The 16562-nt window shown below is 39.7% G+C and overlaps 2 protein-coding genes across 5 annotated transcripts in view; one reads left to right on the forward strand and one right to left on the reverse strand.

Moving 5' to 3' along the window:
* Nucleotides 1-11754, forward strand: part of LOC308507327 (small ribosomal subunit protein eS7-like) — a gene marked incomplete at both ends in the record, with an annotated part of 37888 nt that extends 26134 nt beyond the window's left edge. The window contains one exon of the mRNA XM_081072189.1: nucleotides 11251-11754. Coding sequence (XP_080928315.1) covers nucleotides 11251-11754 — 504 coding nt within the window. The remainder of the gene's footprint in view (nucleotides 1-11250) is intronic.
* The window catches only part of PTPRG (protein tyrosine phosphatase receptor type G), a 705739-nt gene that overhangs the window by 368857 nt on the left and 320320 nt on the right, over nucleotides 1-16562 (reverse strand). The window lies entirely within an intron of this gene.

The following is a 16562-nucleotide window of genomic DNA, read 5'->3' on the forward strand; positions in this document are numbered from 1 at the left end:
CAGAAAGCCGAGGGAGCCATCTTGTAACCACAAGGTGACAAGGATGACGGTGAAAGGGAACCACACAAAGGAGACAGTGGGAAAAAAAAAAAAGAAAAGGCAAGAGCAGGGGGCATCAGCAAGCTATGACCCACAGGCCAAATGAAGATTACAATCTGTTTTTGTAAATAATGTTCTATTGGAGCCAAGCCACATCCATTTGTTCACTGACTATTTATGGTTGTTTTTATGCTACAGCGGCAAAAATGAGTAGCTTCAGCAGAGACCATATGGCTCTTAAAGCCTAAAATATTTACTATCTGGCCCTTTTCAGAACTTTGCTGACCACTGGCCAAGATCACTAAATCACCTATCCATATGCTTCATTCTTTCTTCCATTTCACCTTTGTAGCACTTCCAGCATAAGGGATCACTTCTTCAGTAGTTGTCTTCCCCGTCAGATAGTAAACGCCTTAGCTACCTTGTACTAGGCACATGGGAGATGCCAATAAGTTGAACAAATTGTAATTAAGCACATACCTTTTAATCAAGATGTTTTTGAAACGTCCATTACCTTCTTTGGCTCTCCAATATAAGGCATTTAGAATATACTAAAAATGACAGTTCCTAATATAGCCGCCTATTAATAACAATAACCTGTCTTTGAGCCCCCACAAACTCCATTTCCTTCCTCTTAGACCACTTCCAGGCAGGACGGAATGACGTTTCCAAATCTGGAATCGCCATATCCAGAAGCGGTGAGCCCTGGAAGTCCAGGTCAGAATTTGCATGACCAGTAGACCCCTGGCACACAGCAGGATGGATGGTCCATGTTCCAGCCAACTGGAGTCCACACCAGAGAGAACACACAATAGCCGGCAACCTTTGGTGAGCCTAAGAGGAAACAAATTTTGAATAAAGAAAGAAAAGGAAAAAGAAGCAGGAGATTCAAGGATAATATGCTCCAAGTTCCTGGAGCATAAGAGCTACTGCAGGATATCATAAAAAGACATTTAAGGTTTTTATAAAATTGTCTTGTCGCAAAGTAGTATGATGGAAATGGATGGTTAACTAGTTATTTCAAAGATGAATAGTTCTCTTGATAAAATTAGCAGTTGATACATTCCTTCTATTATGTTTTAAAGCATTATGGCACAATGATAAAATAATAAATATGGGCTGTGGAGTCAGAGCCTGGATAGAGCTCCTGCTTAGGGACCTGGGAACACTATTTTACCTTTCCAAGCCTCGGTTTTCTAATCCATAAAATAGGTATAACATTAATACCTTTCCTATGTATGTGTGAGATGAATACTTACTGGATGATAAAAACAAAAAATATATTGTTGCTGTTTCATTTTTAAAGCAAAAATGTAGAAAGTCATTCAAATACATTACCTAAAAACCTTGATCCTTTTTAAAATTTAACTTCTTTTCCCCTCAAACTATTGTGACATCAAACCCTTTGTTTTCTGTATTGCAAACACCCATGCCATATTATTTACCTGTAGCTGATCATTAATAGTCTATTGTAGGCTATATTTGAATATTCCTCCTCAAGGAAATATGAATAACAGATTTAATATGAGGCCTCTGTTTTTAAGAAAAAACCAGACTACTTCACTCAGCAAGTAAAGAAATACCCGGGAATAGCAAATATCATGTATGTTTAAATCCACTCTTGGCACTATTCTAAAGCCATTATTTGTCATTACACAGTGCAGGGCCCCTACCTACACACATGCAAAACAGAGCTTAGTTTTGTGATGTTTGGGGCCAAGACACACAACTAGTTAAAGGGCTCAAATTTATAAAGAAGACCGAGCTGATATATCATGTCAGCACTAATTAATAAATTTTAGTCAGTTCCTTTAAGCTGTAGGCACTGGGAAAACAACAGGGTGCAAAGGGTTCAATTCTAATGGAAGAACATAACAATGGCTAGTGGGATAGCTTTTCAGAAAAGGATTAAAGGAAGTGGGGAGAAAGGAAGAGAGCATGTCAGAAGTACTATTTTTAAAGGGCTTATTGGTATGGCATGTCTCCATGGGAAGATGAAGTTTGAACACACATCAGAATGGAGTGAAGGAGCAAGATATATGCCCTGAGGGTGGGGTGGGTGATGGAGGTACAGAGCAAAGCATGTCCCAGACAGGAAACAGGAAGTGCAAGGCCCTGCGCCTGTTCCACAGGAGGGCCTTCCTCGGGTCCCACAACAATCTCCCTCTCTCTGTCTCTCCCTCTCTGCCTCTCTGTCTGTCTCTCTCTGTCTCTCTCCCTCTCTCTCTCTCTCTCTCTCTCTGTCTCTGCCTCTCTCTCTCTCTCTCTCTCTCTCTCTGTCTCTGCCTCTCTCTCTCTCTCTCTCTCTCTCTGTCTCTGTCTCTCTCTGTCTCATATGCACGCATGCTTTCAGTCTCGCTCCAGCTCTCGCTCTCTCTCACTCACACACATACACACGCACTTACTCATTCACTACAGGAGTATGTGCTCCATGCTGCCCTGTTGTTCCCTCCCTGTGAATCCCGCTACTGTTGCCAGCTTTCTCATCCATCTCCCACTCCTGACCACATACCCACGTAAAGCACAAAACCTGTTAGCCCAGCATTTTAGCACAAACATTCATGAAATGTTTGCTGAATCATGAAGCAAATTTTCTAGATGAATATGCAGCGGAGTGATCCAGGAGAGGTATGTTTTCCAACACCTATTGGTACATTAAATTTTAGCCCAGATTAAGTCCAATAAGGTGATAACAGGACGGTGCCTGAGGGGAAAGGGTCCGTTGCTGAGGACAAGCATCCTAACGGCAGGTCCGTTGTACTTGGAAGTAGGTATGTGGCTCACCAGCTGCCCATCCGTGCACAAGTTTCAGCAAACTGAAACATGCTGTCTGATTAAGTAGAATTTGCATTTTAGAAAAAGTTTCCTTTATACTAAATCTAGATTCATGTTTGAAACAATTACAAACAGGTCTAAATGCTCCGTTTATGTTAAACACACAAAGGCTATCGAATCTCAAGTGACACATAAAGATGTTAAGGTATGGTTTAATTAAGCTAAATATGCACGTGTGCTGCTTTTTGTTTTCTATAAAGACTTTATGGAAGGAAACCAATTTTCTGACCTGTAACTACAGAATCCAGTAACACCCCTCAGCAAGGGATATTACATTCCAATGTACCATTTTCCATTTCAGATCTGCTTCTACTGTCTTCCATTAACACCTTACGAACCTTCTTGTTCCTCCATCATTTTATTTTTATCCAGGTTTATATTTACCAGTGTCCCGATGGTTAAATGAAAATCAAAAAAGAAAATGGAACTTTCCTGAAGCCAAATAAGTAGACTGCCCAATCATTTTTCCCTTAGCTGTTCTCAATAAGCTGTTCTCAATAACTGGAAGGAAAGGCGGGGGAGAGTGAAGATAGAAGAGGGGGACAGAGGAGAAAGGAGGGGGGAAAGGAAATCAACTTTTATTTTATTAGAACAACACCCTCTCAGTTTGCTGCAACATAAGGTTACCTACTGTAAGCCAAAATTTATGGTGCATGTTGAAAGACGTTTGCTTGTTTGTAAGTTTACAATTGAACAGGGGAGACCAAAAGAAAACATCAGAATTCCCCAAATCTAAGATAGCATCCATTCAAAATTTACCTTTATTAAATTATATCATTACAATTTTTAAAGTATTACACATTCTTTAACGAATAGCATACCAATGTTTAAAAAATGCACTTATTTCAAAAATATAAAACCGTCCATCTTATTTTTTAGTGTTATCAACTATAGTCATTTTGTTTTACATTAGATTCTCAGACCTTATTTAACTTAGAGCTGAAAGTTTGTACCCTTTATCAATCTCTCACTATTTCTATCTTAAAATGTCTTCTTTGTCTTAGTATGTCTAACTTAAAATGGAGATGTACTTCTATCAAAACACTCAGCAAACACCTATTAAAATGGCCAAAATGGAAACACTGATAACAGCAAAAGGTGACAAGGACATGGAGTGATAGGAACCCTCATATGTTGCTGGTGGGGATACAAAGTGGTACAGCCTCTTTGGAAGACATTGGGGCGGTTTCTTACACAACTAAACATACTCTTACCGTAAGATCCAGCAATCATTCTCACTGATACTTGACCCAAAGGACTTGAAAACTCATGTCCACATAAAAACTTGTATAGCAACTTTATTCATGATTGACACAACCTGGAAATAACCAAGATGTCCTTCAGCAGGTCAATGGACAAATAAACGGTGATACATTAAGACAACGGAATAATATTCAGCACTAAAAAGATACTATCAAGCCAAGACAAGACATGGAAGAACCCTAAATGCATGGTACTAAATGCAAAGAAGCCAATCTGAAAAGCCTGTATACTATACAAGTCCATCATATATGACATTTTGGAAAAGGCAAAACTACGGAGGTAGTAAAAAAGATCAGTGGTTGCCAGGGCTTGGGGGAAAGGAGGGACGACTAGGAAAAGCACGGAGGATTTAAGGCAGTGAAACTACTCTCTAGGACACTATAATCGTGAATATACGTCATCATAAATCTGTCCAAATCCACAGAATGTAGAGCAATGACCGCGAACCCTGATGGGCTTGGGATGATGATGACGTCAATGCAGGTTCACCATTTATAACAAGAGCCACCTGGTGGGGTTGCTGATCCTGAGGGAGGCTATGCCTGTGTGGAAATAGGCGGTATTTGAAAAATGTATGTACCTGCCTCTCAATTTTGCTGTGAACCTAAAATTTCTCTAAAGATAATATTTTTAAAAATTTTTTTTAAAATTCTGCAAAACCTCATCTGTGTACAATGGCATTCACACATTTGGGAGGAGCTTGCAAATGAGGAAGGATAGCAATGATTTCTGGACATGTCGTCCCAGAGGCACAGAGTTGGAAAAACTTTGGAAAGCGCATTTGACAAGTGAGGATGGGTTTGTTCCAGAACTGAGCTGTGGCGACAAGTACGGGCATGCATTAGCTCCTTACCAAGAAAAACCTCTCCTCATGTGGGGACGCCCTCCTCCCTCTCCCACACTACAGCTCATCACACTTCTGAGATTACCTCTGCAGCGGGACCAGTCGGGTTTCACACTTACAACACTTCCTGTTATGGGTGAGAATCAAAAGAATTCTCTAACTGGTGCCTGGGATCCCAGCACTACCATGTGATAATTTCTTCTTCTTCTTCTCATGGGTAACTAACAGAATTAACAGCCAGTGGCTATTGGTGACTGCTCTTAAGGCAGGCCCAGGGAAGAAAGATTTCTGTGCCCCCGTCCTAAGGACAGGCTGAAGAGCTGAAGAGGGATGGGTGAAGGAAAGCATGGGTAGCAAATTTTTATCCAGTTTCTGAAGCATTTTTGTTTTCAAAATGCTGCTTTCTCATACTCGGTGGATAGATAGTGTTCAAAGTTAAACTAAAACGGATTAAAAATGTAAAGAGTTGATTTGAGCAAAAGTTTATTAAAATGGGGCAGCACCAAACCAGAAGTGGGTAGAACAATCCACTAACAGAAGGTGGGGAGAGACTTTTGTGGAGGAAAGGTAGAAGCAAAGTAAGGAAACTACTGATTGGCTATGGCTTAAGGCCTAGTTGGCTGTTTGTGATGGGTTGACCTTAGGATTTGATTATGAAATCAAACCTTGAAGCATTTACAGGCTTAGATTTTTGTTTGGTACATAGGCTGCCACTTCAGTCTAATGGCCTCCTTGTTTAATTAATTTTAACAGTATATTAGTGGATAAGTAGGTCCATCAACAAATGAATCTAGATATTGTCTGGCTTTTTATTTGCTTTCTCTTTGTTGCAGCATAAACAGAGTAACCACTTAACCATTCTCTAGTTGTCCTGCTATCCCTGTCACATCCTTACTTTGGAAAAGCCCCAAACACTCCCCTATTCGACCATAGACCACCAACCACATCTGCACGTCCAACCCTCCACGCAGCACCTGGAAGGAAACAAGGGACAAGCGATTATCTGATGGCTGGATGCCACATAAAAACAACACTCCCTTTGCAGTTCGAAAGCTGTGCTTCCCAAGGACAGTACCAGTCTATTGGAGTTCAGGTCTCTGCCTTCACATGCAGGGATCACAGGAATTACAAGCACCAATGCTCTGACCTCGTGGGAGCATTTCCACCACTGGGAACCAAGTTAAAAACCAACTCACCCACTGCAGTGTGGGAGCAGAGTGCAGAGATTTCCCAGCCCCACAATCACAACCACTGGACGCTCCTCAAGAAGCCATTAACAGCATTTACAGAGGGATAATAGGACATTTACAGAACCAGGCTTTCCCCAGGAAGTGAGGCAGACTTTTTGACTCACAGTGTAAAAGAAATCAATGTGGATCAGTTGGCCAGCTATACAAAACGTACCTTAAACAAAAAGGAAAAACAGGTAGAGAGAAATGGTTTAAATCACTGCCATATTCAGTGGCAAGGGCACTTCCCACCCCCGGTCTCCCACTCCATCCATGGTGTCTAATTCAAATACAGCCCTTTTCAAAACCTTAAAAGGTTATAGGAAACTATTCCAGGGACCTTTCTTGTCTGTGTGATTTCTGAGCTTACAGCTGAAATAAACAAACAGACAACATTGATAGATTTACTAAATGCAACTGGCATTTACATACTATTTCCTATCCTTACTATTATTTGTACAGGGAGATGTTATGCTCATTTTTAGATAAAGCTCGGAGAGATTAATTGCCATGCCTCTCTCTAGTTAGTGTGTCCCACAACCAGAAAACGATGAAGCTGAGTATCAAACCCAGGTTTGGAACCGAATGGTTTCATCAGACTACCATGTTGCATCTGAGGGTGAGTAAAAACAAATAAATAAAAATATGTATCTCCAGTTAATAATTGACTTCTTTCTCAATTATGGCCTGATGAGTCCAAATGCATCTGTGTCCTTATGACATAAGAACAGCTGTTTCTTTCTGAGTTGGGAGCGCCTCACTTTCACACAGATATCAAAATGTCTGCTCATAAACCTAACACCACATCTAGAAACCGTCAATCCATCCTAGGCTCAACGCAAGGACGTTTTGTTTAGCACCTTTCTTGGATCATTTCTCCGCCACGCTGCCTTTCACCCCACTTCCTCCTCTGTTCTCATTTAAGAGTTCTATCAACTGCTTCCCACTTTAAACTTCTATTTTACTGATCTCTAAGCTGCATGGTGTCTTTGATGCAGGATGTGGCCACATCCTTTATCAGTGCCTGTTTGGGTTATTGCCTCAATGTGAAAAGAAACCTTCACTGAATGTTCCTTGTTAGCCAGACCCGGAACCGAGATTTTGAGAGGTGTTTGCTGAGCTCTCAGGAGCCTAGAGATACTGAGACATCACAAGAAAGCTTGTATAAGAAAGGCGTGTCACCAAACTTCATACATGGCTCACACCAAGACAGGGTGTCATTTTAGCAAGATGCAAAGAACCTGCAAGACGAAGATGAGTTAGACGCAGAGCAACTGCCAGGCAACTTGGCGTGTTCATCGCTTAAACACTCCATTTCATTCTAAGGTACCAAAACGATAATAGACTTTATTCTAATTGGATTGTCTGCAATGAGCCAATTTAAGTGCTAAATGCTGCGAATTATTCAGCCTGACATAGCAATGCACTGATGTGAGCCGCTGTAGGGCAGAAGGATTGTGGAAAGTGTGGGTTCCTGAGGCATAATGAGGAGCCAGGCGTCTAGGCTGGAAGACCTGACCCGCACAGATTCACACCGACTCAACAGCTGCCAATAAGCCCCGGCTGCCACCATAACCAAAGGGCATCTGCAGTCAGCCAGCCAGGACGGATACGAAGGCCTTCCAGCCCCCACAGCACTGGGACAAAGACATGTAAAAGGCTTGAGAGGAGGACAGCTCAGAACACAAGGAAAAATTAGCCACAAGAATGGACATCATTCATCATCACTTTGGTTCCATTGTTTTGACATTTTCAGAATGTAATTTTTAAATTTATAAATGCCCTGTTAGAGACTAGACTTTCATATATAGTGATGAAAAGCTTGAGATCTGCAATGGAAATGGATTTACCACATTTGACCAAAGTTAACTGACCCCAACGCAAGTTATTTAATATTCCTATACCTCAGTTTCTTCATTTTTAAAATAGGCATGATAATAGTGCCTATATGTCACATGACTATTACGAGAATTGAATATGTGTGTGTGGGGGGGGTGGATTTTGGACATATATAAAGCCCAATACAAGTTGGTGACTAAACATATATAACGACTACAATGTATATAGATAAACATAATAACAACAATACCGTGTTTTAAGGCCTAGCCGCACCATCAGCTCTAATGCATTTTTGAAACAAACATTAATATAAGACCCAGTCTTATTTTACTGTAATATGAAACCGGCTCTTCTATTAATTTTTGCTCCAAGAACGCATTAGAGCTGATGGTGTGGCTAGGCCTTATTTTCGGGGAAACACAGCATATATACTTTTAACTTTTCTGCCAAAACAGGAATAATTCAACAGGCATCTACGGAATTCCATAGGTAACCCAAATCATCACTGCTTCATATTAGAGTACATATAAAAAGGAGCCTGATTTGAAAGTTGAGATTTTATTCGCAGCACTGTTCTGCCATGGCTTCACTTCAATCACTTGTAAAATACAGAGGGGAGGTCAAAATAGACAGTCTCTTGGGTACCATCTAGCACTAAAATCAGGATTTTCAAAATTAATTTAGAACTATGATAATCTTGTTACTAAAATAATTTTCAACACTGCCCTATTTGAATCAAACTGTATTTTCATTAGACCTTACAGTTCTCTGTATAAAGCCAAAAATGGCCAGAATGCTACAATAACCTCAATTTACAAATGCCAACAAAGAAAAACAGAGCCAACTTTCAATGGCTTACAAAGAGAATGTTTCTTCAGCTTCCTGACTAAGAGGTAAATTAAAATGTCCCCCATGTCAAATACAGCTTACTCCCTTTGGGCTGGGGGATTAAAGTGCCATAATATTCACGTCTGTCTTAACAGTGCTCTGTATATATTCTATTCAACAGTCAAATAGTTTACTTGATGACTTTTAACTCATATGTCCAGACACATTAATTCACAAATGAGCTGTAATTGTTTCTGCTGTTCAGCTAGGAGTTACAAATGCAACCCAAGCTATCTACTGTCAGTGTCACTATTTGGGATTTCCTGTATTATTTGGGTCAAGTATTTGACTTTAAATCAAGTAATAATATGATGCTTTGTACTCTAATAATACCCAGTAAGATTTAGTGCTCTTGTTGAAAACTTAATTTCAATTAACGCAGAATATCTGAAAAATAATCAGACACAAACACTTCTTGAACTTAGGGGAATGGAGGGGGGGGGGCATGGAGAGACAGGAACACACAAGTTCCTTCCATAAGGCCTCACTCAGCAAAGCCTCAAACTACAGATTCTGAAGAAGGATTCACAAACTTGATCGCACTGATCTCCAGAAACAGGCTAAGGAATAATAAGATGATGACAAATGAGATATGTTCCACGGCTCTATTTGCTGAACAACACCTTCCTCCAACTTGAAGCCTTCACTTGCTATAAAGCAGTAAAGAAACATGAATACTTCCACATTAGTCAGGATTTCGGCACAACACCCCACCTCCCCACCCACCCCCCACTACACCCCCCAACCCCATCACATTCAAGCCAACAGGAGGGAAGTGAGAGGTGTCCTGGAATATTGAGAAACACAGAACAGGCAAAGTGGCTGAGAAAGATTGCTTTGCTTAGAACGTGCTGGAGGGAAAAGGAATGCAGGATTAATAATAGAGACATTTATCTGAAAATGATTTTTAAAATTAGGCCACTTAAAAATTATTTTGTAAGTTAAATAGATTCTCATTTTAAAAGAGGGAAAAATACAGTTAGTTTGGTGAAACAAAATACATCCCTTACAAAACCCGTATGTTCCCTGCCCATTTTCTCCTCCTCTTCAAAGGAGAGGTTATGATTTATTAGGTTTACGTATATCCTTCCAGTTCTCTTTCTATATAACTGACTTATATACTACCTAATCATATGTTCTCTTTAGGGTCAAACTTTTACTTCCTTAGTAATAAGTTAGGAAGAAAATTGAGCTAATGAAACTAGGCAGGTATGTCACTGCAGAACAGTATCTTCATTCACAAAGACAAAGACTGTTCTGACTTACGTATGAAGAAAACTTTCAGATGCTTAAACGTGGAACAGGAAAACCAGGGGATGGGCAAACACCCTCTCCCACACCGCTGTCTTCATAGCATGATAGAAACGTAAGACAGCGATGACTACCAGATGGCAGGGAGCTGCCAAATGCGGTGGAGAGTCCCCAGCACGTTTCTTAAAATTGAGCAGGAGGCAGAAAGCTAACGTCCCCAGAGGGCATTGATTTGACTTAAAGTAAAAGGCCTGTCTCCAAGAACATCAGTGAACTTTACATCTCATGCCAAGAGCCAGCATGGAATCACAGAGAAATATTACGTCAAGTAAAATTACTGCTTTCCAACATAGGAAAAGTGGGTCAAGGAAGTCAAAGAGACAGAGGAGAGCAGTAGAATCTTTATCTTGACCTTCATCTGATTTCTGATCATGATGTCAATTACAGGACCATCTGCCAGAATTCTGTTCCACTCAAGACAGGAACTGAAGTCAAGCTTCCATGAGAAGAAAAGCAACCCCAGTTGGACGGGAAATAAACCAGAGTTTTATTCACAGGGGTCCCACTGTGAATACAATCAATTAGGCTGAAAAACAGGTGGTGGGTAGTTTTCCTTTTGTTATAGCAGGGACACAAAAGAAAAACTCTTAGAAAATCTGTACTAATCTCTGAGAGCTGAGTTCTTCCTCAGACCATGCCTCTCCGTTTACATGGCTTTTGAAAAATCAGGCATTCCCACTGGTGAGTAGAAAGCAGCAAAAGAACTAAAGGCTGGGGATATTCCCTCCGAGGTTCCTAGTACAATGGAGGGCACTGCACTTGAGATGAAACGACCAGGATTAACAAAGCTCCAGCCAAGGACGCTGAGTTATTGAGGAATATGCTATAAACAGAAATAAAAAGGCCCAGACAACTGGATAGCTCTTCTTGAGGATCACAAAAGAAAGACGATAAAAAGGCAAAAGAAAGCCACACAGACTCTTCGCAGGCCGGCGATCACCCAGGAGAAGCCCGTGAGCCCAAGTGGACAAGCCGGACGAGTTCAAATCCTGCGTCTCCCAGGCTCTCGGACCTCAAGGCCCAGCTTCGGCGCTGAATAAAACAGTAGCCAAGGAAATTGAGGTTGGTGGCGATCGGAAAGCTACGATAATCTTTGTTCCTGTTCCCCAACTGAAATCTTTCCAGGAAACCCAAGGCCAGCTGGTACTCGACTTGGAGAAAAAGTTCAGTGGGACGCACCTTGTCTTTAGCGCTCAGAGGAGAATTCTGCCGAATCCAACTCGAGAGAGCCATACAAAAAATAAGCCAAAGCATCCCAGGAGCCGCACTCTGACAGCCGTGCACGGTGCGATCCTGGAGGATTTGGTTTTCCCAAGTGAGATTGTGGGCAAGAGAATGTGCCCACATTCTCTTGTGGGGGAACTGGATGGCAACCGGCTCATAAAGGTCCACATCGACCAAGCTCAGCGGAACCATGTGGAACACAAGGTTGAAACTTTTCCTAGTGTCTGTAAGAAGCTCACGGGCAAGGATGTTTGTTCTGAATTCCCTGAGTTTCAGTTGTAAAAAAAATAAATAAAAAAGACCCAATAAAATATCATTCATTAAAAAAAAAGAAAAGAAATCCACATGGAAATACAAAACCTAGAAAATTCTTAGCAACTACTCAAGTCCCACATCACAAAACCACATATCAATCCACCTCATTAGTGTACGTGTATGAGGGGAAAAGGTGCCCATTGCATGGGAATGCACCCACCATTTCTCCTTGTCCAGTGCTCTTGTATGGTGAACATTTTGCCCAACTGTCCATTACGGCCCTTCACACGTAAAAGTTCATCCTATGTTCAGCATGAGAAAAACCAGTAGAGAAGAGAAATTGGGGATAAAAAGAAATACCCTTAACTGGTGTATAAATAAATAAATAAATAAAACCTAACCATCAAGCTATGACTTCAAATCCATGCAGTTCTGTCTCCCCAATAAACTCAAATACGCTTATTAAACCACTCTTGAAATAATTCTAGGCTCTGCATAATTTAAATGCTTTAGAAGAAACCCCTAACTGCATGGAGAATAAAGAAATGCCAACCTTCCAATCCTAGCTCCCAATTGACAAGAATAAGGGGAATTAAATATCAAAACTATGTAGATTATTCAAGTATATCAAACAAAAAGCCAAAAGATCAAAAAAACCGCCATGAAAGTTTTGGGAAAGATTTCCAGTCTTCTGTGCACAAGAATCAATCATAATGACAAATTCCGATGGAGTTTTTCCTTGCTTTATGTGTACATTAAAGGGTAATTGAGTCACGCTTAAGTGAAGTTTTGTAGTTTGAGTTCAGTAAGCAAAGCCTAATTCTAAATGATGTCGCGACACTATGGAATGCAAATCCATAAACAACTTTTAAATTTAAAATAGAACCAGGAAAACACACTCTCTATTATGTGAATTTCTGTCTTTTCAGTGGAATATGTCTCACCCCAATGAAGAAACGTGTTACTATTTTGGTTTGGTTTTAGCAGTGCTAAGGGGCCATAACTACATTTAAATGGAATTATTTATAAAGGAGTTATTTCTAAAGCTGACTCTATATTATTGCATATTTTCTAAGAATATCAAAGAATGTTATTAGAAGCAAATCCTGTGAGGTTCCAAAAAACTCAAAACAGGAGTAAGTTGGAAGATAAGATCCTGACTGCTAGCTCCTTATGCCACTCACAGAATGGAAAGATTTGACTATGTTAGGAAGACATCAAAGGATGCACACTGACAATGTAAATACAGGAAATTGAGGGCGGAAATCATCCTGGTGAAAAATTTACAGATTTACCAGCAGAGAAAGAAATGCAAATGGACACAACTTTAATGTTATACTTCAGAGACAGTAAAACACAAAGAAATTATAAAACTTAATTTTGGTGGAGCTCTCCATAAACAGGTACATACTGCTTAGCCATGAAACCAAATAAGAGCTGTTCAAAAGCAGTAATTCTGAAGAAATAACGTGGGGGAAAAAAGTTAATTTATATCAAGAAATATTGTATTTCATTACAAAGTGATGAAATTGAAAACAACCTAATGCTTCAAAATAAGGGAACAATTATACAAACCATGACATAGCAGCACAGTATATAATGATATTTAAGATAGTAATATACACACACATGTTCATCCCTATTAAAATAAACCTGTAGACAGTGTTAACAGAGAGGAATGTATTTAAGTATACTTATTTGATCAGCAAGAAAAATGCAATTAAATATATTTATATAGTAAATGCAAACCGCAAAATCAAAAGGAGGCCCCAATGAACTAATGATATCAATGTTCAGTAAAAATGAGGCACAAAGCCAAAGTCATGGAATTAGTATTTAATATGCACACACTTTCATCCCTCTGTCAACATCAATTAATTGCACTGCTGTGTGTCACCTGCTAAGCTAGACGCTTGGGATCCAGCAGAGAGAAATAAGACACAGGTACAGACCTCATTGAGTTCCCAATGCCTCTGCTCCCAACTTTTTGTCTTTAAACAAAAAGTTCATTAAATATTGGATGTGTAGAAAGAGTTTCAAAAAAGGAAGCAAAGTTGCCATGGAAAACACAGAGAAATCTAACCTAGTGTGAAGATGGGTTGGGGCAGGTGGGGGGGTCCTGCTTTCCTGAAGATGTTATGAGAAACTTGAAAAGTAGATATTTTCCAGGCAGAGGAAGGCAACAGGAGCAGAGTGAAGAGCACATGATGGGCTGGAGAAGGCACAGGAAAGGTAAGGAAGAAGTTATCTGTGGCTGGAACACAGAGACAGAGCCCAGGGGAGGACCTGAGTCAGTGATTAAATCACCGGGTGGAGGGGGTAGGGGGAATGTCCTCAAGACCCAGCAAAAACTCAAGCCTTTCTCCTGAAGGTCAAGGAAAGCCACTGAAGGTTTTAAGCAAAGCAGTGACTCAACAGGGTTTGCTCACGTTTTCTTGGCTGCACTGCAGGGAGACTGGAGCTAATGAGGGAACAACTGCACAAGTACAAGCAAGATTTTAGGTTGTTAAAAGGCCAAAAGAAATGCAAGGAGTGATCTCAGGGGGTGCTTCACAGGCAAAAAGTCTGCTCCAAGTGCTGCGAAAAACAACTTCATAGTAAACTTCTTAAACAGAGTTAACAAAATGCAGTGACCACTGCTAGGAAAGTCAGGAAAATTCATTTTTTAAAACAGAAACTGATTTGAATAGGCAAATTCCAGGAGGGGGAACTCTAATGGTTAAAGATATAAAATGATATATAGTAACCTCACTAGCAACAAGAGAAGGCAAAATTAAAAGAGTTACATTATTGGTAAGCTCACGTGAATCCATATACAAACAATGGTGGTATAGAATGGTACAGTCATTCTAGCAAGTGAAAGAGATGATTTGGGTGAAATTCATTAATAAACAAATTAACTATTTTGCACAGTTCACTAAAAATTCAAGAAACCCATTTTTATATAGACGGTGCACACACATATAAACACACCTTTGTATATAAAGGTGTTTAAGGCAACAGGTGATAGACAAGCAAGGTGTCCTTCCCTGAGAGAATAAAAGGAATGGGATCAATGGATTCTACAAAGCTACTGAAAGCAATTAACAAGATGTACATAAAACAATATAGATAGATTTTCAAAGATGGCATTAATTAAAAATGCATAATAACAGAATGAGCTCTACAACATAAAAACCTTCAGATGAATTAAAACCATTACTAGTGAGGATCTTTGGAAAAAAAGAATGAATCAGAGTGCAGAAAAATAAAGATAAAACAATCCACGAGAGGCCTCTTCAAGGATAATAAACCAGGGAGTATATGATACTCTCTGATCCCTATGCCCCAATTTTGATAATAAAGTTTCTAAATGATTTTGAAACAAACTTTAATCTTTATCAGTGATGAAAACCTCGCTTGATATTTTATCATGTACGAATATCATGGCAGCAATATTAGCAATTATATTTTTCCAACAAATCTTATCAATTGTAGCTGGTTTTTAAAAAATAATTTCGCTACCTTTCACATGTAAACTGCACGGTCCTAAAGATTAAACCCTGAATTGACAGAGATTCATATTAGCTAGCTGGAAAGAGTACACTGAGCTGAGAGAACAGCTTATCTCCAAGAAATACTTATGCAACTTGTACCATTTGCTTGACCTCTTGTAACAGGAAATCTGGGATTCTTGGTAACTGATCTCTGCATTTTCGACTCAAGAGCTGCCACTGAGCCTGTGGGCCCCAGTGTGCTCAAAAAAGTATCACAATATTGGCCAAGGAAAGAAGCCAAAAATAGCCTTGCTATTAAAAGTACCTGGTTACCAAAAAGGGTGGGGAAACCCATTTCATTTCTTCTCTTTGGAAAAGTCTTTTTAGTCTTTCTGAGAAAAATAAGGCATTAGTTAGTGAAAGGGCAAGAAAATGAAAGGAACACCAGGAAATTTCACTTGGAATAGGCAGGGCCATGCTTCAGACCCCTCCAGCACATCAGCTTCCATGGAATGTCCAATAAATTCAGGAACTTGAGACCCTTATGTGTAAGCATACATAGCCTGAGAAGTGATTTAGGTCTGCCATCACAGCAACATAACTAATGCTCTTTCTTTTAACGTCAGTATTATTCATTTTTATGTAGATTTGTGGTAACTTCTGCCACACCAACAGATTCTCATTATGTCTGCTTAAGCACATAAAATCAAATTAATTCATGTTTGCTTTCTTCCTATCTGCCCTTAATTCCTGCAGAAAAGAAACAAAGAAGCAGAAGGTTCCAGGTTTTATTACTGTGCTGAATCACTAAATTATGCACGATTGAACTGTTGATCCTAAATTACTCAAAACTCGAACCAAAATGAACATGTATACCTGGGGCCAAACGCAGCTGATGACCTCCATATATATATATATATATATATATATATATATATATATGAAGTGGAAATCGAGCTATATGGATATAGATTTCCATTTCTAAATATTTCCTAAAATACTGATTTTAAATGTTGGTTGAAACCTGTATCTTGGTTCTTGCTTAAATTTTACAAAGGAAACAGGTTTTTCAAGCTTTAGCACAATGGCGAACGAGGTTCCTCTGACTGTCCGATTTCAGATAAAATCAGAGCAACTCAGGATTTTCCTGCGTGGAAAGTGATCATCTGTGTCCTATTAATTACAAAAACTTTTATCTGCACTTTGCTTACCGTTCTACCTGGTGTTGGAATAACCTTCCAAACCAGAAATATAAATTCCTAGAATAAAACATTTCTTCTGTACTTCCCATCAGCACAGGGTGTTGCTCATAAAAGGACCTTCCTTAAATACTCTCATTCAAAGACGACAAACAAATTT

This window comes from Rhinolophus hipposideros (genome assembly GCF_964194185.1).
Source record: "Rhinolophus hipposideros genome assembly, chromosome: 14".
Lineage (NCBI taxonomy): Eukaryota > Metazoa > Chordata > Mammalia > Chiroptera > Rhinolophidae > Rhinolophus > Rhinolophus hipposideros.